Here is a 22,924-nt window from a genome sequence, read left to right as displayed (position 1 = left end):
ACCAATCAAAAGCCCGGAAGGCGACACCCAGATTACTCATAACGCCCTAAGAGCATTTCTCCTGGCTTTTCAATCTCTTCTCACAAAAAACTCCAACTCTTGTAGAACTATTTGAAATTATTTGCAGTGAATTTCCCTGTACTTCAGAACGTTGACATTTTCGAATGGCAAAAGGACAAGAAAACCTACAAACACCCACGAGTAGTGTGATTTATGGACTAGATTCGCAAGGAAAACAAACAAATCTCAAATCATTATGATGAAATCGCGCAACAGCAACAAAACGAACCTCACGCTCATGAAAAATATCTGAATCTTTCTTGAGAGTTAAATATAAAACGCGATCCCAACTTCTTTAAAGTCGTGTGCGGCACGTTAAAAAATGTCAGGGTCAAAAAATAATTTCATTACAGCGATGTAGTTTTTCTAAAAAAAAAAAGGTTTGATATTACATTAAAATGGCACTTGAAAATCGACTGCAATATCAATTAAGCATAAGCTCTTCAGAATCGATCATTCTGTAATTAAATGGAGTTACTGGAGATTTCGAGATGAACTTACTATGCTACTAAGAAAACGCTTCAAGGAAACCCTTTGTTTTTTGTTTGCAGTACAAAAATCGCTGATCCAAAAACAAAAGCGATGATTAATACATGAACAAAAACATCAAGAGAATTTAGAAGAACTACGTGCAAACACTGAACTCCCCTAAAATTCCATGATAATGTTCTTTTCGTGAAGCTGAAATTTATTTAGCTAAAGTCCGGATCTTTAGTGTTCACATATATACATATATACATACTGTAGTGCAGATCTTGTCGCTGCAGTCGTTGATACCAGAACCCAAATTGTCAAAAAACACTGTACGCCAGACAAACAGACCCGTCATCACCAGAGCGATTACAACAAAGAACACCAGGAATACCGTCATTTGCCGCATCTTACGGGTGTGCCAAGTGACCATTGTGCTTTCGTCCACCTCGTCTGGAAGAAACCCGACCTTGCTGATACTGTTCGAAATGTGGGTTGGTGACGTCACGCTCGTATTGTTTGCCTCGCGTATTTGCATATTTGAGGGGAAGGATTTTGGAGTTCCGGGAGAATGGGCCGGAATGTCGGTGACGTCACTTCCTTCATTTACATAGGCTTCATTTACGTTGGCTTTCATTGTGCAACACCTGAAAACAAAAAATGATCAGGTGAACGGCACCTACGAGGCAATTCGGTTAACAGCCACTCTCGGCTTTGGGAAAATTTATTTTCATTGATTTTTTTTTTCTTCTTCTTTTCTCTTCTCTCGTTTTCATTTTCTTTTGTTTTCTTGAATTTAATTATTTCCATTTAATTTTCTAAATTTTATTTCATTTCATTTCATTTATTTTACTTTACTTTCATTTCTTCTTCTTTTATTTCAGCCTTCATATTCTTTCATTTCATTTCATTATCTTTCATTTCATTTTCTTTCGTTTCATTTTTTCTTGTTTCATTTTTTTCTTTTTCTTTCATTTTCTTTCATCCTCTTTCATTTCATTTTATTATTTTGTTATTTCTTATTTCGTCTCATTTCATTTCATTTTCTTTCATTTTCTTTCATTTTCTTTCATTTTCTTTCATTTTCTTTCATTTTCTTTCATTTTCTTTCATTTTCTTTCATTTTCTTTCATTCTCTTTCATTTCATATTATTATTTTTCATTTCATTTTCTTTCATTTCATTTTCTTTCATTTCTTTTTTTTCAATTTCCCTTTTTTTCATTTTCTTTCGTTTCATTTTTTCTCATTTCATTTTGTTAGGGGCAGGCGTCAGAACTCAGTAGAGGTCCTCGGTTCTATCTAATTCTACTTCTCTCTGTTTCTAAAGTGAACCTAGACTTTCAGTACGGAAACTGGAATAATTCCTTATTGCTTAATGATTTTAGATAGGTTAGAACAATCTAACATTCGAAAATATGTACGTAAGACCTCTTCTTGAACATAATAATACACCGTTTTCGAATTTGTCATATATGCTACTGTGTTCCTTGATCACCGACTCATTTATTTAACAATTATTTGCCAAAGGCGAAGTGAATTTTTAAAATATCGGGAAATATTTACCGACAATGAAACTTGGCATATTATTATTCTTTCCGAGAATACGAAGCCCAGGATTCAAAATAATATCCGATTCAAAACTCGAATTCTGATTGGATTATTCCATATAAGGAACACCATCGGTCAGTACTGAGTCTTCATATTCTCAGAAAGAATAACAGATTTAAATATTCGAAAAATGAAACCATTAATGAAATCTAGAAGGGTAATCTTGAGCCATTTTGACTGTAATTGCGTTCATTTAATGAAGAAGAAAATTCTTTTTCTCTTTCAAATTAACTAGAAAAAGTATTTACCCACTTTTAGAATCGAGTTACGTAACTCGAAAATAAGGTTCAATCTGTTGGGTTCGAGTTACGTAACTTGGGCTTGATTTCAACATAGGTGTTTCCGTGCGCGTAACTCGAACAGTGTGTAACTCGAAGTGCGTAACTCGAAAATTGTAACTCGAAGAACACCTTATCTCCTTGATGTCTTATTATGGCCATCAAAGTGTTTCCAGATCTCTTCCACGCACACGAGACCAGCGCTAGCTGCACACACACGAATGTGACCTTATGCGATTAATCCATATTTCACTCCAAAATTGACATGCACTAATAGTTATAAGGCCGATTTGAACTTTCAACCTCACAACTGTCGCTCGCAACAAGTTGTAACAAAGCAAGGTGTACGGTCCATTAACACCAAGCAACATGTTGCACACAACTGTCGTGAGGGAAATTTAAATCGTACCGTGTATACGTAAATCGGCATTAAAGGTCAAGATCTTCAGTCTTAAAAGCATTTTCCTGAAGCCAATCAAACATTATCGGATTTGTTTAACAACCGTTCGATTTTACTCAACTGTCACTACTTTGTCATTTGTGAGGATTTGAGGTCATGAATAAAGAGGGTATTAATGAGTGTGAAAAGGCTGCAGAACTTCGGCTTATTCTATTAACAGGCGGTTAAGCGTCCGGTTTTTCTTTGCAACAAGTTGTTGCAGTGCATGTTGGGCGAACAAACCAATGCTAAAGTGTAACTTAAACTTTGATCAAAACTTTCACTAGCTATTGATGAATATCGATGAAGCATGATGACGGAAATAATGTTTCATCTTGCAATGATTGCTCGCTGTCCAAGCAGATTGGATTCTTTCATTAGACATCTGCACCGTAAAATCGTTTGAAATTAATAGTCAAAGTTGTCCAAACCGGCAGAATTTAACTTATTGTATATCTTTACCAGTTATAACTGTAGTCAAAGTAGAATGTTTTAAATTTATTTTAAATTTATTTAAACATTTGTTTCTATTATGCCTTAAAAAAACTGACAGGTAGGTAGAACGTTTTTAGGAGGAAAAAGGTCGTCTCAACCAAACTCCCCGATGTGCCCTCCTCTCTCACTCCCTTCCTGATTTGAATGAAGATTAGTGCAATGCTAGTCTGTGCATAATAAATAGATTGCATTATTTTGCTATATAAATAACTGTTTCGCGGGTTATGTATATACTATGTTCTTGCTCAATTCATTGTTCAAATTGATGACCAATTGGAAAGATTATGAATTTATGAATTAAGGAAAAGAGCTTGAACTTCAAACTTACAGGAACTATTATTGGTCATAATTAATTACTACTATTTCCTCATTGGTTTTTTAATATGCTCTAGTTTGATGGTAGGTAAATTCCTTCACTTAAATTCGTCCTTTCATGTCGCTTTTGGAATTCACTGATGTACTCGGATTTCAATAATCTGCAGTGGCTAAAAAATAAGCAACCAGCTCTCACAACTAACCCAGTTCAACTTATGGTGCACCACGTATTTGTGATGAGCAATAATATTAGAACTTTGAATCAACGCAACTTTATCCAGGATTTAGCTATAGAATCAAGAGAGGCAATGTTCTTTGTTTTTCGATACCTACAATATAATGTGTGAATAAACAAAGCATGATAATGCCTGTACAATCCGCCGATCATCATTGAACGGTAAAGCTTTGGGAAGCCTTAAAGTTTTTAAATGTTTCCTAAACTCTTCCAAACCTCTTATGTAAGCCGCGACTTTGAAGCACTGCAGATTATTATGCTTATTTTTTGCTTTTGTTTTTGTCGCTAGACTTATGGAGGCATTTTCCTGGTTTATCAAACAACATTGATATCTTTTTTCAATGATGAAAAATTTACGGATTTGTTGCTGCAGTTGGAACCAAGAATCTAGAAGGTCAAAGGCAACGTACCTTTTGAAATTTTCAACGGGCTTTGAAGTTTTTTTAGCTTGAACGTGACAAGGGATTCAAAGCTCAATTCATGGCACTGATTGGAGTCATAAAGGTTGCCGCTTCGCAACAACAAGAATATGACGAGGCTTATCAGAATGGGCAATCAAATAGATCAACTAGGGTTCAATTCAAATCGCTTGAGGAATTTGTTTGCTGAAGAACATAGATGATATACTTGCCTGGTAAAATAGTTTGAATAAGATTAGACAATCTGTCCTCTGCTTCTCTCCTATCCTTGAAAAGGTCGAGTATCAATGAAACTTGATTCCCCTTTGCTCTAAAAACACGGTTGCTAAGTGAAAATCACTTGAGTGCAACAGTCTTTTTACTCTAGCATTTCTAGTCACCACTCTAATAATGAACTTTACATTAATCGATGTGAATCGCTTATGATAAGTCACCTGTCAAAGTTGATTGTTTGACTTTAGCAAAGTACACAACGATGAAATGTTCAGGGCAAGAATTGATATGACTGTCATAAAATAAACCGGCTTTTCTAGCTATTTTACTTCTAGTCGATGAACTTGTGGTGAAAGTACAGGAGAAGCCCAAAATAAGCTACTTTGGAAAGTTAGTTAGTTAAACTGGGATCTATTATTTGTTTGGTCGCCAAAAATACAAAGCTTATCTCTTTTGACAGATTCCTGTTTGAATTTCAAACCCAAACTAATAAGTCCATGTTGCAAAGTTTTGTACATAAGTTTCGTGGGTCGGGTGGGTAGGGAATGTTCCGTGCTATAGACGGTCGTAGAGAAATCGAAGACGGAAGGGTGTTGGTATAAAGTTGTAAAAGTTGAGCTCAACGCTTACATGTCGTATCCTTTGGGGCAATTTTGGCATGATATTTTCTGTAAGCAATTTCAGTTGCCTCACGATTGAGATTCATTCGCAGAATTACCGCTACGTTTCGACTGAAAACTGCGAGTCTTCATCAGGCGATGTTGTAGACTGAGTACGTCTGTTATAAAACCGTTGTCGGAATCGGAACAAAATCTGAAGTGTATGGACAAACGGCTATTTTCTGTAGCACCCCAAACCCAAGAATGGAAATTAGATTTTTTGTAAAACCGGAAACAAAAAATCTTGTTTCCGGTTTTGGATTGTCCAAGAGCATTTCATGCGTTGCCTTCAGCTGCCTCCGGGAACAAAAACGTCCGTCCTTTTACACACCACAGGGCTCCCGGTTGATTACAAAGCAAAACTCGCGAATGCATAGAAAACATCACTTTGAGCATGGGACAAATGTGAGACCAAATATTCTTCAAGAATTCAGGTGCTTTCTTAGCGAACAATCGTATATTTTTACAGTTTCCAAAAAAAGCAGTGGCGTTCGATCCCCAAATCGACCGGCTCAAAGACTTTCCCCCAAAAGCTTTAATATTTCTATAGGATCTTTTATCTTAATTAACGAACAGTCTTATATTTTTACTTTCTATATTCGACACAGCAGTTTCGCTTTGCCCCTTGCTCCCCTCCATGCCTACGCCCCTGACGCTTGTTGTCAGTTGAGATATTTTAAAAGATCTCGGTCCACTTGAGTGTTAGAGGCTCTAAGACTGCCCTTTTGTATAACGATTTTCTAGAAGATAACTCGCTGATAAGATTAATAAGATTAATATGTATACATAACTGATATGATTATTATGTATATATACGAGAACATTGTTAGAAACCCGCTACAGTCAGCGGTCTGTCGTAAACACGCGGGCTCAAGCTTTACGCATGCGTAGACAGAAATTCAAAATGTATTTTGTTGTAATGCTACCAAGGGCGCTAGGGCAAAAATTGGTGTTTTTTTAGCCGTTAGACTCCGTTATATTGGTGTTTTTTTAGCCCTTAGAAACTGTTTAAACTGTTACTCATCTGTTCTGTTATGTGCTGGCTTGATTTTTTTAGTTTTCCCGTCTATATACGCCAAAAATACTGCTGTGACCAACGGTCCAATCGTACGTAACGAACTACTGTATCCTATACCTGTCTCGTGACCGCTTACGCAAGCGTACGCGTCGATTAATAAGTTAATAAGTTAATCCAAATCCCCTAGAATAACCAAGAATGAACAGGGGTAGGAAAAGAAAGGCCAATCTATTGTTCTCTCGTCTGCTCGTGTAATAGGATTAAAGTGAAAGGCACGGTGGCAATTTGTTTACTCAGCGATGACAGATGTGTAACCAACGAAACCTAACGAACCAACTTCGGATCTAGCCGAACTGGCCTCGCCGAAACTCGAACCCCGACTTACTTGTCAACTTACGGTTTTGCTATGGCTGTAAATTAGAAACAGTTTTTAAAAACCAGTTCCATTCAAACTGACATCCAAAAAATCCACGAATCATTAAACAATTGTAGCTTCTTTAGTATTATCTTGAGCGAATGGATTCTGCCTGCGGTTGGGATTTCCAAACAGATATTGGATTAGCGCTTGTACTTTGTTTGCGGCAATGTGTGGATCCTATTTCAAAATTAGTACCATATGTCTGGAATCTTTTCGATACAAAGAATGTCTTAGAAATAACTTTCGAAATGCATTTGTAAGTTTTATTTTATTATTGGTAATCGTTCAAAATTATCAAGAACGTCCTGGGAACCCAAATATCATTTACAACGCGGATTAGAGGTACCATCTATTAAACACAACACGTGAACGTTGTAAAAGGTCACGGCCGGGGGCTGTCATCGGATAAGATCGTTTGGGCCACGAGTCGGGGTTCGAGTTTCGGCGAGGCCAGTTCGGCTAGATCCGAAGTTGGTTCGTTAGGTTTCGTTGGTTACACATCTGTCATCGCTGAGTAAACAAATTGCCACCGTGCCTTTCACTTTAATCCTATTACACGAGCAGACGAGAGAACAATAGATTGGCCTTTCTTTTCCTACCCCTGTTCATTCTTGGTTATTCTAGGGGATTTGGATTAACTTATTAACTTATTAATCGACGCGTACGCTTGCGTAAGCGGTCACGAGACATGTATAGGATACAGTAGTTCGTTACGTACGATTGGACCGTTGGTCACAGCAGAATTTTTGGCGTATATAGACGGGAAAACTAAAAAAATCAAGCCAGCACATAACAGAACAGATGAGTAACAGTTTAAACAGTTTCTAAGGGCTAAAAAAACACCAATATAACGGAGTCTAACGGCTAAAAAAACACCAATTTTTGCCCTAGCGCCCTTGATGCTACTAATACTGACAATTTTGTGCCATTCTTTGAGAATTGGATAAGGTATTTAAACAGCAAAGAGTAGTTTTCTTTCATGAGACCTTTTTACATAACTTAGTTCAGGCTCAGTGACCTGCAATTTTTCTTTAAACTCTGAGTAATGATGCGTTTACTTCGTCCGACATTTTGTTTTTAAAGATCATTTTTCAGATCAACTCATTTTATGAAATAATTGGTAAAGCAAAATTTCGTGTTTTGAAGTCGGCAGTTGCCCTACTTGTGAAAAATACATATGAAAAATGTCGTTAATTCTCAAAATCCTTCCAAGCCCAAATAAATAAATGGACCAGGAAGCCGTTAAAACAATTTCCTTAATTCATGTTATATGGTTGGTAAACCCTTGTTCAAATATTGATAAGATAATCCAGCATTGATCAGCTTTCATTGATCATAAGCAATAGGTATTATACATCATATTTGCCTTAAATTAGAAAAAAATATGCCATGAATCGTTTGAATTCCCCCGAATCAGGACAGTTCTTAAAAAGGTTAGACATAGTTATTAATTGTCAATTTTTGTCAATCCAGAGTTACCATTTGGTGTATTCTTTTAATCATTGGTTGTAAATTAATTCTGAAAAATCCTTTGAGAATGAACTAATAAGCTTATGTGTACGTAACACAGTAGAGACATGATCAAACTCTAATCCGATGATGGCGGTAGGAAGAGGATAGCCCAGTAAATGGCGTTAAAAATAATATAAATCAGCATGAAACCAATCCTAGCGTAAATGTCCACGATTGAAGAGTCTTTTGCCTCTTCGCATTTCTTTTTAGAATGTCTACATTTGATTGGTCCGTTAGAGTATTTCATGTCAAACATGCCATAGATATTTATATCATTATTGACGGTGGAAGGAGTAGATGTTGATCTTCTAATGTTAGCCATTTTAATGGTGTGTGTCGGCAATTCGTCACTAGTGAAGGAGTGACTTGAACGGCAACGACCCCGAAAGAGTTCAGGAAGTTTACAAGAGAGCTGTGGAAATAAGAAAGAAAGAAATTTATTTCAGCGTAAAAAAAAGATTTGATGAAAAGGAAAAAGCATGACTTGAAGAAAATAAAGTTTTAACTCAGCAATGCTCATCTACTAGGAAAAATAGTTTGGCAGTCGTATGGCAGCTTAAAGCATTAAATACTATGCCGGGTATTGCGGTCCCCAACACCGCTATCCCGGGAGCAATTGGACGTTTGCATGATAGCGTCATCTGATTGGTCATTTGACCCATCTCACTACCAAGATGCTTTGCGAATTTTCTTTCTAATCCAAATTTGTATTCCCTTATGAGAATAGTAAGACAATTAGTGCTACATAACTAAATAAATGAACACATACCTTGATTCGGTGTCTTTTCATGACCACAACATACTCTAACAGTGTCCCAAGTACGAATACAAACGAGGTCATCAGGTAGATATCGATAGACTTAACGTATGACACACGAGGCATCCCGACATTGACATTGCCCCAGATGGTAGATATGGTTAGAAGAGTTGTGATGCACAAACTGACCCTCGCGGGGGTAGCTTTTCTATCGACCCATAGAGACATCCAGGCGACGAAGACAATAGCCATACAAGGAATATAGACCTGGATGAGATAGAAGCCAATGCGACGATTGAATGAAAAAGTTGCCACGAGAACCGAGTATTCACCTGGAACCAACAAAGAAACTATATTACTTACTAGTGGATCAACAATCCCTAATAACAAACCACTCTTGTCGAATTCTAGACATTATCAGCTTTCAAATGATATATATATGAGGTGGACTGGATAATCCCTGTGGGACTGATATTGACGTCTCTTAAGGTGCGATTTTGGGCTTCCTGTGTCAGGGTGATCGTGACCGTTTATATAATTGGAATGTGTGAAGCATGATATGTAATTCGAAAAATATTCATTCATATTCATTTTTATTAATAACCTGGACTGATTTAAGTCAGGGCATGGCTAACTCACAAATACGTGGCTGTTTGGAATTCAATGCGTTCGAATTTGTAGAGGGAGTGAAACCAGAAAACCCTGAGAAAAATTATGGCATCATGAGAGAGAAACCAAAAGTTTTACTGATGCAGAAAAAAAAATTTTTATGAGCTCCTGAATCAAACAGGGTGACCCTTATTCCCTGACGTTCAAGAAATATCTAAGTTTAAAAGGCTTTAGCAAGATTGCCTTTCATAAGCGCATATATATTGCACACAGGAAGCCTAGCTAACGTTTAACGCGTGGTTAATTCATGGCCATGCCCCCATCAAATGGGTCATCCGATAACAACTCAATCGCAGCAAAAATGGGTAAAATAGAAGTTTCATAAGGTATCCATATTTTTTTCCTTTGCTTTGACCATTTTCGTACAAAACTGGTATTTCCTTGCTTTTCTGGGTATTTTCTAAATTGTTTTTCTACATATTTTTGTTGTTCTTTCTGTTCAGTGTGCATTTGTTATTTTGTTTGCTTTTGTCGTCATTGTTGTTGTCGTCGTTGTTGTCGTTATTGTTGTTGTTGGTTCTGGAAACCAGGCCTATACTCAAAAATGAACTGACAAGATAATAATGCCTTTTTTATGAGCACGTAAGTAATGAAGTACGGAATAACAAACCTGCGACGTATTCCTCGTTTCGCAATACCGTTTCAATCTTACTCAGATAGAACTGCGACATTTCTCCATTGAGTACCTTGACTCCAGGGGAGCTTTTCCACCTGTACACTAAATGACGAACCGGGTAGGCGTCTACAAGGGAACACAAATTAAAGATCACTAATAAACATTCAAAAAACACCTGAATATCACCAAGTCATCGGTAAACGTGCATAAGACAAATAAAATATTTGCTCGCAAATAGGATTTTCATGTTTTCTCGTAGTTTTGTTCTATCTTTAGAATTTCGTTGTGGCGGAGATTCGTAATATGTTCTGTAATAACATTGGTTGTTAGAGTAGTTTTCGTAAGACTGTGTAAAGCTCACGGCACGAACCGGAGGGCATGACACTGCAAGGCATACGTCAGCCCAATCAAATTGCACGAGAATTTACTCTCCATCAATCAAATGCCCAATTTCGTTTAGAAAAATTAGAAATCGGTTACATGTTTTTATTTTTATTTTTGGCAAGTCTTTGAACGCATGCGCTCTTATACCGGAAGTCCAAGAAATCCTGGTCTTGGCACTGCCAGACCAATCACATTGCGCGAGGAAAAATCTCCCTATTCTAGAAAACATCACGGTCAAGGCAAGGCACGAATACGGCACCGACAATTTCACAGTCATACGAAAACTTCTCTACGCATCATGGGAAACCGTGAGAGGGGTGTTAGGGGTGAGAGGGATCCCCTGTGGCCTATAGAGTTATAAGCGTGACGTCACTCGCATGGAAAAACGACTTCCGGGTCCAGAACGAAAAACAGTCATAGGCTGCATTGTTCTTACTTTTCCTTCGCTACAGATTTCTTGTGCAAAGTTTTAGATATTTCAGGAGGAAGATAAATCATTGAGGAAATTTTTCGCTTTGCTTTAGCGGTTTTTGTGATCAGATGGACCCGGAAATGCGTCAAAACTTAAAAGAGCTCTATTATAAAGCACGTGAACTCTCCAAACAGAATCAGTCTTATGATCAACTCAACGAGAATTGAATTAGGAAGATATTGGGTGATATCTTGAAACACCTTAATTATTGTTACATTAAATTCCAATTATTTTCTGCTATGTTTCTTACAACTTATGGCTCTGAGTGGGCAAGATTGTTCGTCCATTGGGAATCTATGAAGATTCATGTAGCAGCGTGCTGTGACAGTTGCTCTGAAAAACAAGCATACACGAGTGATTATCGAATAGCTGAAAGCATGTGGTATGAAGCGGAAATAATGCATCACAAGCTTCTTTGAAATAGACCCTTCAGTGGCGTATCGATCTAGAGGATGTAGAGTTGAGTATATATTTAGGACCAAATTCAAATTCAATGCATCTAAGTTTTATTTTCTCAAGCAAAAATATGAACCGATTTTGCTTATCAGTTGTATCCAAAAAGCAAATTTACCATTTACACTGAACCGTCTCTTTAATTGTGTAAAAACACGGAACCGGATCAAAATGATAATATTAGTGGTCAGTTTTTTATCAGTCTAAACATGCGCAGAGCATGCGGCTTACCGTACCAAATGCTATCCGGAGAAGGAGCTAGTTTACAAGGTGTATCAAATTTGCGCGGCAAGGCGTACAAATTTTTTTCTGGGTAGCACAGCTTCCGAGTGAACGGAACGCCTATAAACGTACAGCTTTTTATATAACCTGTTAAGAATTTGTCCGACACCGTGTAAACGCAGCCTTAGCAAGGCTAATGATATTCATCGTACTTTCTCTCAGGCGGATGAAATTTGTGCCATTTGTTCAATTTGTGCCTTTTCTAGTTTCTCGCATCAGAGATCATTTGAAAGGGAGTCTATAGGCCAGGAATATTGAAATGTATTTCTACCTTGATCCCCAGAGTATTCTTCCATCAGGATCGATATCCAGCTTGTGGTTATTAACCATCACTGTATGCATATGAGCAGTACTTGCGTCCATGAACACTGTGTCTGGAACCCAGATAAAATCTGCTGGGTGTTTGGTTCCTAAAGTCAGCGTTAAAGTTTCGTTCATTCGATGACGAAGTCTATTGTCCGTCCATGATTGACGGAAAAACATGTCGATGCTGTATTTCTACAGTGAAAATAAACCAAAAAGATCAATATAAATCGTCAGTCAGTCGGTCATTCGGTCAGTCGGTCATTCGGTCAGTCGGTCAGTCGGTCAGTCGGTCAGTCGGTCAGTCGGTCAGTCGGTCAGTCGGTCAGTCGGTCAGTCGGTCAGTCGGTCAGTCGGTCAGTCGGTCAGTCGGTCAGTCGGTCAGTCGGTCAGTCGGTCAGTCGGTCAGTCGGTCAGTCGGTCAGTCGGTCAGTCGGTCAGTCGGTCAGTCGGTCAGTCGGTCAGTCGGTCAGTCGGTCAGTCGGTCAGTCGGTCAGTCGGTGCCTCCACTACTTACCATGTTGACTTCATCAAAGCTGCCAAACGAGGCAACCGAGAAATCGGTGTAAACTTCGACAGGTGCGCCTATAACATGATCAACAGCAAAAATTGCATGAGAGGCACTAATGTGAAGTGTGGAGCTATGACTCTTACATGACCAAATCTTTTTGGGCTCTTTTAATGTCTCAGACTAAGAGAAAGCATGATTTTTTTAAATGGAGTGCGCCCTTCGTTTCGAACTAAATTTGCCTTAGAGGCTTGAAATTACTCACGAAAACACACTTAAAAGCTCTATTAACAGCGAGGCATTAATAATGAAAAACTCAACAGTTAAACATGACCACGTTCTTAATAAATTGGCACTATGTTGTAAGGCTATAAAACGATAGAAAGTTTTTACCTTGGGAAAAGCAATCTCTTTTCGTGTAAAAACATCCATTGCATTATATCTGCCCCCCAACATGGTTGCTGTAAAACCACTCTGTTGTAAGACCAAAGTTTTCAAGTATTAAGCGACTAACAACCGGTAGGGACGGGTATTTTGATCTTAATTCCCCTGCCGCTGGTAATCTGTTTTTAATGCATCTATATGGCAGATCTATATATACATGTATATATTACTCACCGTTATTTATTGACTAGATCAGAAAACAAGTCAAGTGTATAGAATTGATTGAAAATACACAGGGCGGCATTCATGCTATGATTACCCTCGAGGCTACTAATGAATACATGGAAGCTTTGATTTGTTTGGATCAATAGATTTTTATTTACCGGATCTTTTTCTTTTTTTATTGTGTGGGTGCGTGAGCGCGCGCGCGCGCGTGTGTGGGGGGAGGGAGGGGGGACCAATGTACCATAGTCTCATTCGACCTGTTAGTTAACCTTTTCCTTATTTAGTTCACACAAGAAGTTGTTTCACGATTCGTCAAAACTCTATAGCTCTCCCTCTCCCTCTCCCTCTCCCTCTCCCTCTCCCTCTCCCTCTCCCTCTCCCTCTCCCTCTCCCTCTCCCTCTCCCTCTCCCTCTCTCTCTCCCTCTCCCTCTCCATTTATCCCTTCCATTTATCATTTAAACAGCAATTCATACATACAGAGAACCACCCCATTCCATTCTATCCCATCCAATCAAATCCTTCACATCAATCAATCATTATACAATTTACTTGTATACCACACAGTATCATATCTAGCAACTGAACTCCTCATAACTGATCAATATTCACCGTTATAGTTTGGCCGTACTTTCGTGTCATAACCAAGTAAAATCATTTTCAATTCCTTTACAACATCGTCATCCGTTTTGAACAAGAAGTTCGCCTCACAATATCTGAAGATAATACAAAAATAATCTCTATTAGTATGAGCACAAATCTTATGTTTGGTTCTAAACTATGAGTATACAACACGTACGACATATTGTGATAATCAATGCAGTTTGTCATATTTAAAGCAGAAACAAATTTGCGCGCCATTAATTAATAAATAAAACGTTTTGTGAGCTTCAATGCAAGCAAGAGCTTGAGGCTTTTGTGTTCCACATAGATTATACATGAGGGTTTTTTTCGGTTTGAAACAAGATGTCTTGATTGTGTTTTCAACACATCGTGCTTCAAACCGAAAAAAAAACAACTCGTGTACAAGTAAGAGCTTGTCCGAAATAATGGCGTACCGTTAACCTGCCTTTAATCTTGTGTTCTTCAATAAATGCGTAAATAATATTAAATTTTCTCTGCTAAGATATTGAAGAGGTTAGCTCTTGAAGGTACTGAGATTAAGGGTCAAAAAAATTGAAGCACTTGAATTTCGTATCGGTTTTGGTGACACATTTGGAAAATGAGAAGTTCAATTTACACTTTGTCCTACTGAGCGAATCATGATGATCAGTAGTGTCATGATCGTTCTTTATTCCTCTATGAACAAAACTCATAAAATTCGATCCCTATACTCCCTCTCTGTTTGGAATATTAACGAATTTTAGCTTATGACACCGGCCGTTTTCCTTCCTTCCTTCCTTCCTTCCTTCCTTCCTTCCTTCCTTCCTTCCTTTCTTCCTTCTTTCCTTCCTTCCTTCGTTTCTTCCTTCCTTAGTTTCTTCTCCTTTTTCTTTTTTAATTTTCTTTAAGTTCACTCTCTGCCTTTCTCTTCTTTTTACAATCCACAATCCTCAAGAAGAGATCAATACTCATGCACGGTTGGGATCAAAGGAAGCTAAATCAACACTTGGGGACTTGTACAATGAATAACAAACTCTTACTCACCCCTTGATCCAAAAAAGATCTACAACGAGGATAAACACATATAAGCGTTCCAAAACCATATTCCAACTTGGGACAGATTGTCACCAGCTCTATATCAACCTAAAATAAGTAGAATAGATAAAAGAAGTAGTAGAATTAGAGAATCATACGTTTTAATAAAAGTCAGCGAGGATCTATATAACATTTGAAATGCATTATTTAGAGAGTTATAGTATAAATTATTAAACTGTGTCTTCCAGTTAAAAGGGATAGTTGATATAGTGTACTTAAATTGTTTTAAAAGTACAAAGAAAAATAATGGTATTTTTTTAACAAAGTCACTAAAATATAAAGGGAAAAAATGTGGCAATGTGTTTTGATTGGTCGAATCGAAAATACGCGAAGCCATTTCAATGTCGGTTCTGACATGTCGTATCGATGGAAATGGGCTTCAAGATTTTTTAACCGCAAGTTTTCTACTCAAAAACAGTAATTATGTAATTATTTTTCCTTCTTCATTCTTTCCCCTTCGTAGACTTTAGTCGCCATAGTCGCCATGTTGGTTGACGACAACGAAGCATTGATTAGGTTGGATTGTTAGCTCAACCAAGATGGCGGCTGTTTCATTTACATTTATATCTCAAGGGGGCTGCACCCCAAGAATATAGCGTAATTCATTTTAATTTCTTGGTTTTTAACACGAGCTTTTTTCCACTCAGGAATTGTTTGGGCTACTGACACCTGCAGACATCAACTAATACAAAAACAATTTATAGCAACGTTAAAATGAATGCTGCCAACCATTTTTACACCCATGGCGAACGAGTTTAGTTTGTTTGGCGACCTTTTCATGGCGAAATATCAAAACATAAAGACTAAAGATAAAATGAACGTAAACAAGTCTGTTTTCAATAATGGCCGATAGGAAAAAAAGGACTTATGTCATTGCGCTATTGCCAAGAGAAAAGAAAAGGCTGCGTAGCGTGGGATGCTATTGGACTTCAATTTGAAGTTAAAGCTTTAAATTACTGAAAAACACTCTGCTGCTACGCAGTGTTATGTCAACAAAATGTAAATACGCTTGAATCAAACTCTAAGCTTTCTGCTTTGCTATCAATTTTTAATATGTTTTTCTATGGAAGCCTAAACTCATCGATGTGTTTGGCGGTTCGAAGCAAGAAATATTTCACCTTAGGATATATACCTTTTTGTACGAGATTTTGGCTTTCTTTTTTACAAACAGTTATATAACTTTTCCTTTCGCGGTTCTGTTTTCAGTGGGTAACTGTCGCGGCATATTGATCTATAATTTACCATGCGTCAGTATTAAAATCAAATGCAAAACAAACCGAAGCACTGGAAATCAAACCAGTAGCTAAATGGATCTTATACACAGTTTCTCTACGAATGATGTACACGTATTCAATGTTATGTTTTAAAATTTTGGTTTCCTTATTTGTTTATTAAAAACGAATAGAAAGAAATCATGCATGGCTATAGAGCATTAGTTCATATCGATATTGATCTTGATATCTTTTGTGATTTTCAGTTCTTATAGAGAACTTCATTTTCATTCCGTAATTTGGCCATAGTCAATTTTTTCTGTAGGGAAAGAAAACTTGGTAAGCGTACCGGGCTCTAATTTGAATCCGCCTTTGTTTCAGTATTAACTCGAATTCATTTGATCACTGAACATGAAACTTTGTTATACCGAAAGAGATGAAAAAATCCTTTATAATTTTTTTCATATATATTGTCATGCTTTTCTAGCAAAGACCTTTAAACGATAAGATTTTTAAACTTACGTCAGCTTTGCTGCAGTAGACCTATAAAAGACAGTGTTACACATCATGCAGTTAGTTCATGATCATTTCTAAATTATGACATTATAGAGCACTCACCTTCAGGGCACAAGCTCAGGTTTTCCTCTTGCAACGAAGTTGGCTAACAGCTAGCTTCACACCAACTCAACTAACGAACAACCTTTGCAGATTATTTTATGATACACCTCACGTTCTAGCCGTCTCGTAGCTTTAATTGCCAATTGCATATATTATTATTTCTGTCTACTAAAGAGGAAATTCCATAACGTGGGCTTGGTGTCGGAATGCAATATTCTTTCAACCATTGGTATTCCTTCGCTTAAGGAATCATATATATATATACAATAACAAGTTTCTTTTCAGTTTTAGCCCTTCTCAACGTAAACTCATTACATGTTCATTTAGCCTATAGTTCAGTTCCCCATTCATATTACTTTTAAAATTTCAGCGGATTAAGAATTTGTATGCCACAGAAGGACTAGGCTTTGTAGGGGCTTAAGGGGTGGGCAATTAGGGGAAAAGGGAAAAGGACATCCCACAATTCTCTTCCTTCTCCTCCTCCCCATCCCCTTAACCTGCGCTGGCTACGGAAGGACCTGTGACGTACTTGACCATTTTTGAACCTCTCTCCATAAGGCTGCTTAACGGCCCCTATTGATAAAAAGAACATAAGATACGAAGTTTCAAATAAGTGTGTCATAGCCTCCTGCGAGAAGGAAGACAACTAAGTATGTCATAGCCTCCTGTGAGAAGGACGACAACTAAGTGTGTCATAGCCTCCTGCGAGGAGGAAGACAACAAAGTGTGTCATAGCCTCCTGCGAGGAGGAAGACAACTAAGTATGTCATAGCCTCCTGTGAGAAGGACGACAACTAAGTGTGTCATAGCCTCCTGTGAGAAGGACGACAACTAAGTGTGTCATACCCTCCAGTGAGGAAGACGACAACTAAGTGTGTCATAGCCTCCAGTGAGAAGGAATACAACTAAGTGTGTCATAGCCTCCAGTGAGAAGGACGACAACTAAGTGTGTCATAGCCTCCTGTGAGGAGGACGACAACTAAGTGTGTAATAGCCTCCTGTGAGAAGAACGACAACTAAGTGTGTCATAGACTCCAGTGAGGAGGACGACAACTAAGTGTGTCATAGCCTCCTGTGAGAAGGACGACAACTGTGTCATAGCCTCCTGTGAGAAGGACGACAACTAAGTGTGTCATAGCCTCCTGTGAGGAGGAAGACAACTAAGTATGTCATAGACTCCTGTGAGAAGGACGACAACTAAGTGTGTCATACCCTCCTGTGAGGTGGACGACAACAAAGTGTGCCATAGCCTCCTGTGAGGAGGAAGACAACTAAGTGTGTCATGCCCTCCTGTGAGAAGGACGACAACTAAGTGTGTCATAGACTCCTGTGAGAAGGACGACAACTTAGTGTGTCATGCCCTCCTGTGAGAAGGACGACAACTAAGTGTGTCATAGCCTCCAGTGAGGAGGAAGACAACTAAGTGTGTCATAGCCCCCTGTGAGAAGGAATACAACTAAGTGTGTCATAGCCTCCAGTGAGGAGGAAGACAACTAAGTGTGTCATAGCCCCCTGTGAGAAGGAATACAACTAAGTGTGTCACAGCCTCCAGTGAGGAAGACGACAACTAAGTGTGTCATAGCACTTTTGATGGAGCTGAGATTCATTCCTTTGTAGAATATTTTATCAGGTTGGGGGATGAGGTGAGCGAATGTAAATCGCATCGCCACCACACTCAACAGAGAATAATATATAAGTAGGGAGTTAAAGCCGAGGAGAACCGTGGAATAAGGGAGTCTGAGAACTTATAAATTAGCTCTATTTACACTTTTTCCTAGTCCAGAAATCAAACCTGAAATCCCAGAGATGTAAGATGAGTTTAACCGGTGCGCTTCCCTCGATACTAGGGACAAATTAGTGTGGCATCATGGGAAAGCGAGGTATTTAGTTGCACACTGACAGGCGTTTCACCGTGCATTCGTAGACACAGATAACACGCTTTCAGCTTCAGTCTTATCGTCCATATTTTCTAATATTATTCTATGTATTAAGGTGAAGAAGGGACGTTACAGCCTAGTAATAGCGGACACCAAATTTTAAGCTCTTGTAAAGTTTTGATCTTCATCTAGCGTAAACTACAGCTTTTTGTTAGACAAACGAAATTGTTTTTGAATTTATAATTTAAATGAGAATGAAAAAAGACTAATTTACTTACGCCATTAAAGAAAAAGCGTTTATGAGTTAAAAAACGAATAACTATTGTGCGAACGAATGAATGAATGTACTAATAAATAAGGGAGGGTGGGACTTTAATTCAAGCGCTAATTAACCTACAATGCATAGAATATTGAATAACGCATAAACAATACTACAAATAACGCTATGATCCAGAAAACATTTAGCAAATGCATGTATGCATTCGTTTGGTAATATTAACAAATACCCCACTGAGAAACTGAGAACTATAAGTATCCTTTGATAAAATATGTGTATAGTAAATGCATGCTGCAGAAAACCCGATACGGCAATTTATACATAAAACATGTCAGAAAACATCAAGTATTTCCTTTAGGAACAAAAACAGTTGTTTGTTGAAAAAAAACACCATCAATTGGAAACATAATATAAAACTAACAAAATTAGATCTACCGGATTTACTTCACACACACACACACACACACACACATATATATATATAGTTTTCGAATGAACATAAAAAAGTGTGCAAGGGATTCTGGTAGCTGTAGTACATTACGTCATACCAAAATCTATCGAAAAACTGTCGATTTCCACTGACGTTTGATTTTATATTTGTTCTGCATATAAGTATTAAGCTTTCAAATATTTTCATTGTTTTGGCGCATTAAAATTTAATCTATGTTATTTTGTTATATTGTCAATGGGACCGCTAGATATTAACTTTTAAACTCACGCAAAAAATCTCTCAAGGGCTTTTGTCAAAACAGATCTCGACAATTAAATATATTTTTAAGTGAAGTTAAAATGGTGTTCCAGTTAAAAGATTGAAATTGGTGGAAAAAACGTCAACACATTAATGAAAAACTTTTAGTACTCCAGGCAGTACACATGTACTTGGACGGTTTTAACATAATGGCTAAACTTTGAGGGCTGTTACTTCAAACTATTAAGACATAAAAGTTTTACGCTGATTGTGGGCTATTGCCTCGAGTCAGATGCTATAAAAATTGAATTCAATAAGTGACAAATGTTGTTGAATTAAGCCGAATATTATGACAAAATTATGTCTAAAATGAGGCCTTAGTCTGACATCCTGACCGCCTTTTGTCATCGAGGAAATGATAATGACCCAAAAAAGGTTTGTTTTCCTTTTTATTTTTTTATTTATTTATTCTTTTTTCCTAATAGTATCATTTATCTGACAGTAGTTTTATATCCTTAAACAAAACAAAAAAATGAAGAAAAAGAATTATTTTACCCGAGGTTGGATTCAAACGTTTGTGCTCAAAGATAGACAAGCTGCGAATATCGTTACTTGAAAACATTTGAGACTATATTAGGCTAATATAAGTTTTCAAGTTGATAGCCTCACAACTTGTTAAGACCAGAAAAAATCCAAAATTATATTACAAATATCTCAATCAGTCGATTCTTTATGAAGTCTCAAATGTTTTCAAGTAACGATATCGGATAAAAATGTTTGGACTTTAAAGGGTCTTTCCCCACTTGTTTCGAAACAAGCTAAAACAGTTTTAGTTTTATATATTCAACGTGAAATTTCGAATTGAAATTTAGTTGGCTGCAGATTGAAAACGCTTCGGAAAAAAAAACTATTCGTAAGAGAAAACTTATAAAAAACACCATTAACTGGGTTCAATGACAGAACGACCCAATGCAAAGAACAAAAATAAAAAGCGTTTTTACGAAAGCCAGTTGAGATTCAGTCTCCCTAGCCAACGCCTTCCTTACTGCATGCATTATCTATCCTCCATGTTTCCCTAAGTGACCACTGTATTCAACTCCATAACATCTGCACCAATAAGCCAAGTATCTTTGAAGAGTATACCACAATTGCGTATTAGGAAACTCGATTAAACTAAGTTTTAGTCAATACTTCATTGTAAAAAAAACCACGATTGAATAGGTATAAGGAACTAAATCAATGAAAAAAATTATAACCCATTCCAGACAATGGAATCATTAGGTTTGAGTTTAATACGCATGTTACTAGCCTCGTGTTGCGTGCTGTGATGAATGGAAGAATTTCTATATTTTTATTTCGTGGTAATTACTTTGAGCCATAGTAATAGTCTATTAATGCTGTTTTGTTCTTATTTGTGTGCTGAATCTTGCTTTTGGTAGCAAAGAGATTAAAGAAATAGGAGAAGTTTTGTTGGTTCATAAATGTTTTATGAAGAATGAGATGCGCCGATCGCCAGACATCGAGGTCATTTTGTCAGATATATCGTATTATGGAAAAATGCGACTCCGTAGTGTTTGACTTTTGAAAAGTGATTTTTAATCGTTAATGGAACTGTAACGGATCTTTTAAATAGAATATTCTAAGTAAAAAAAATGGCTTTGAAAATAAACTAGTGACTAGTAACATTCAGTTCAATTTTCTATTTCATTTTGACAGCAGTAAGTCGACCGGAATAATCGAGCCATAAGCAGGGCCAACCGGCTCTCTATCGCCTGTCCAACCACCTAGTCTGTATCGGTTTCCTTCAAAAAGAAATATGTCTTTCTTTTTTTCTTTTTTTTTTTAATTAACCTTGAAAACCCTGTATTTTTTAGAATAAAGTAGTACTACAGATTTATCGGAAGAGACTAGAAATCCATTGGAAAGGCGTGATAGAAAAGAACTAAGCAAGTGAACCTCGAGAAAATTACTCCAAATACCTCGATAAGATCGAACATTTGAAGTTTCTATCGACATTAAACTGGCTTAAAGTGAATTCTGAGTTGAGTGGTCGAAGGATCTAGTAACTCAGTATATATATTAGTTCTCATTTATCTGGGACATAATTTTATTCGATTACATAAGTTTGTCATGTCGGTATACCATGAGAACAGTACAATCACGGCCGACATTACCGTATAGCTATCTCCGCTGTTCAAATCAACCGTGACATTATACTGTAGCTTTCGTTTGTTTGTTCAATAATCTATAATTATGCCAACTTATTCACTTTCTAATTTTAGCGGAATTGAAGCTGTTAAGTTTTGTTCTTTGTTGGCGAAGATGTCCGAACAGAAAGCAAGCTTTTTGAGGGCGAACAAAAGGCAGGGGATGTTTACTTTTTGATTTAAAAAGAAACACTCAAAAATGCTCATTGAGTTTGAAAATTACTTTTTTTCATTTATGTTTAGATAGCAGCGGAGATTGGTAATTGAATATGATTGTTAATTTGAAGATATGGCCTTTCAAAACACTGAGCTGAAACAGATTTACCTTGAAATGTATAATTCATTTACACTCATTTAGCCTGTTAATCGTGCTTGCTCTGGTTCCTAAAGTGACTTCAAATCGATCTCTGCTGCCAAAAATTACGAGTTTTCCATTTGTGTCTAGGAAATAGGTTTTGATACGATTCTTAAGTTAATTTGTTTTGGTTAAAACGTTTCAAAACAAAAATTACTGAAGAAAAATATACTGTGCTATAACACGGAATTGTTTGGACTTCATGAATGAGTGAAACTTTAGGCGTTGGTGGGCCTTCACCTGCTCCAAGTTCAATACCCAAAAACATTTTCATTAAACCAAAACATTCAAGATGTTTTTGAAAGTATGACATCCATTATATATGACTATAAAAGATGGAAATTTTTTTTTTTAAACCATAAAAAAGTAAAAACTCTATGACCTATGTTAAAAAAAATTGTCATCGCCAATGGGGCCTAGTCGATAGGAGGTCATTCCGATAAGGAAATGGTTTCGTTGAATGCAAAGAACATCGAATCAGTCTCATTACTAAGTTCCATGTTCTTGACGAGAATAAGAAGCAGAAACACAAGTCATTCCAGTGATTCTTGGATCTTGAAATGACCTATCTCCTATCGCTTTTCGACTACCTCCTATTGCCTGTCGCCTTCGGAGATGACAAAGTTTTTTGAATTAGGTTTTTATTTTTGATAAAGATTCATAAAGTCCATTTCTCAGACATGAGTTCATCGTGGATGCTTTTATCAAGTCAAATACTCATGGCATATCAAAGATGAATGTGATTAGCGCCCGTTGATAAGTTAATAACGGTACGACTCGGCAACTGATCAGTCCTTTTCA

General features: G+C 37.2%; 2 protein-coding genes and 1 long non-coding RNA gene across 3 annotated transcripts in view; all 3 read right to left on the bottom strand.

Moving 5' to 3' along the window:
• The window catches only part of LOC116298312 (beta-lactamase-like protein 2), a 15,738-nt gene extending 11,231 nt beyond the window's left edge, over positions 1 to 4,507 (bottom strand). Inside the window, exons 1-2 of the mRNA XM_089037268.1 lie at positions 4,313 to 4,507; positions 803 to 1,178 (exon numbers count right to left, since the gene is read on the bottom strand). Coding sequence (XP_088893394.1) covers positions 803 to 1,168 — 366 coding nt within the window. The 5' untranslated portion in view covers positions 1,169 to 1,178; positions 4,313 to 4,507. The remainder of the gene's footprint in view (positions 1 to 802; positions 1,179 to 4,312) is intronic.
• A 3,581-nt stretch (positions 4,508 to 8,088) lies between these two features.
• On the bottom strand, positions 8,089 to 13,017 carry LOC116298297 (gamma-aminobutyric acid receptor subunit gamma-3-like). Its single transcript, XM_089036443.1, has 7 exons — positions 12,979 to 13,017; positions 12,595 to 12,768; positions 12,046 to 12,272; positions 11,290 to 11,372; positions 10,178 to 10,309; positions 8,911 to 9,230; positions 8,089 to 8,553 (listed from the first exon to the last, which is right to left on the bottom strand). The coding sequence occupies exons 1-7, from the start codon at positions 13,015 to 13,017 to the stop codon at positions 8,218 to 8,220; spliced, it is 1,311 nt and encodes a 436-aa protein (XP_088892569.1). The 3' UTR covers positions 8,089 to 8,217.
• Positions 12,611 to 14,898, bottom strand: LOC148906913 (uncharacterized). The gene is made up of 4 exons (XR_016121182.1): positions 14,840 to 14,898; positions 13,805 to 13,908; positions 12,979 to 13,059; positions 12,611 to 12,662 (listed from the first exon to the last, which is right to left on the bottom strand). It is a non-coding gene; the product is annotated as an uncharacterized LOC148906913 (long non-coding RNA).
• Between the last annotated feature and the right edge of the window lie 8,026 nt (positions 14,899 to 22,924).

This window comes from Actinia tenebrosa, unplaced genomic scaffold (genome assembly GCF_029948245.1).
Source record: "Actinia tenebrosa isolate PJP-AT-01 unplaced genomic scaffold, QUT_ActTen_1.0 PGA_scaffold4__44_contigs__length_22323623, whole genome shotgun sequence".
Taxonomy (NCBI): domain Eukaryota; kingdom Metazoa; phylum Cnidaria; class Anthozoa; order Actiniaria; family Actiniidae; genus Actinia; species Actinia tenebrosa.
Note: the sequence above shows the minus strand (reverse complement) of the source record. Positions and strands in the feature narration are given on the sequence as shown.

What these genes read in the sequence shown, in the direction of transcription:
- LOC116298297 (XM_089036443.1), bottom strand. Translation starts at nt 13,017, where the DNA reads ATGGATGTTTTTACACGAAAAGAGATTGCTTTTCCCAAG. An exon ending in AAGAGATTGCTTTTCCCAAG is followed by an intron (nt 12,769 to 12,978) that starts GTAAAAACTTTC and finishes GCTTTCTCTTAG; the next exon opens with TCTGAGACATTAAAAGAGCC. An exon ending in GCTTTGATGAAGTCAACATG is followed by an intron (nt 12,273 to 12,594) that starts GTAAGTAGTGGA and finishes TTTTCACTGTAG; the next exon opens with AAATACAGCATCGACATGTT.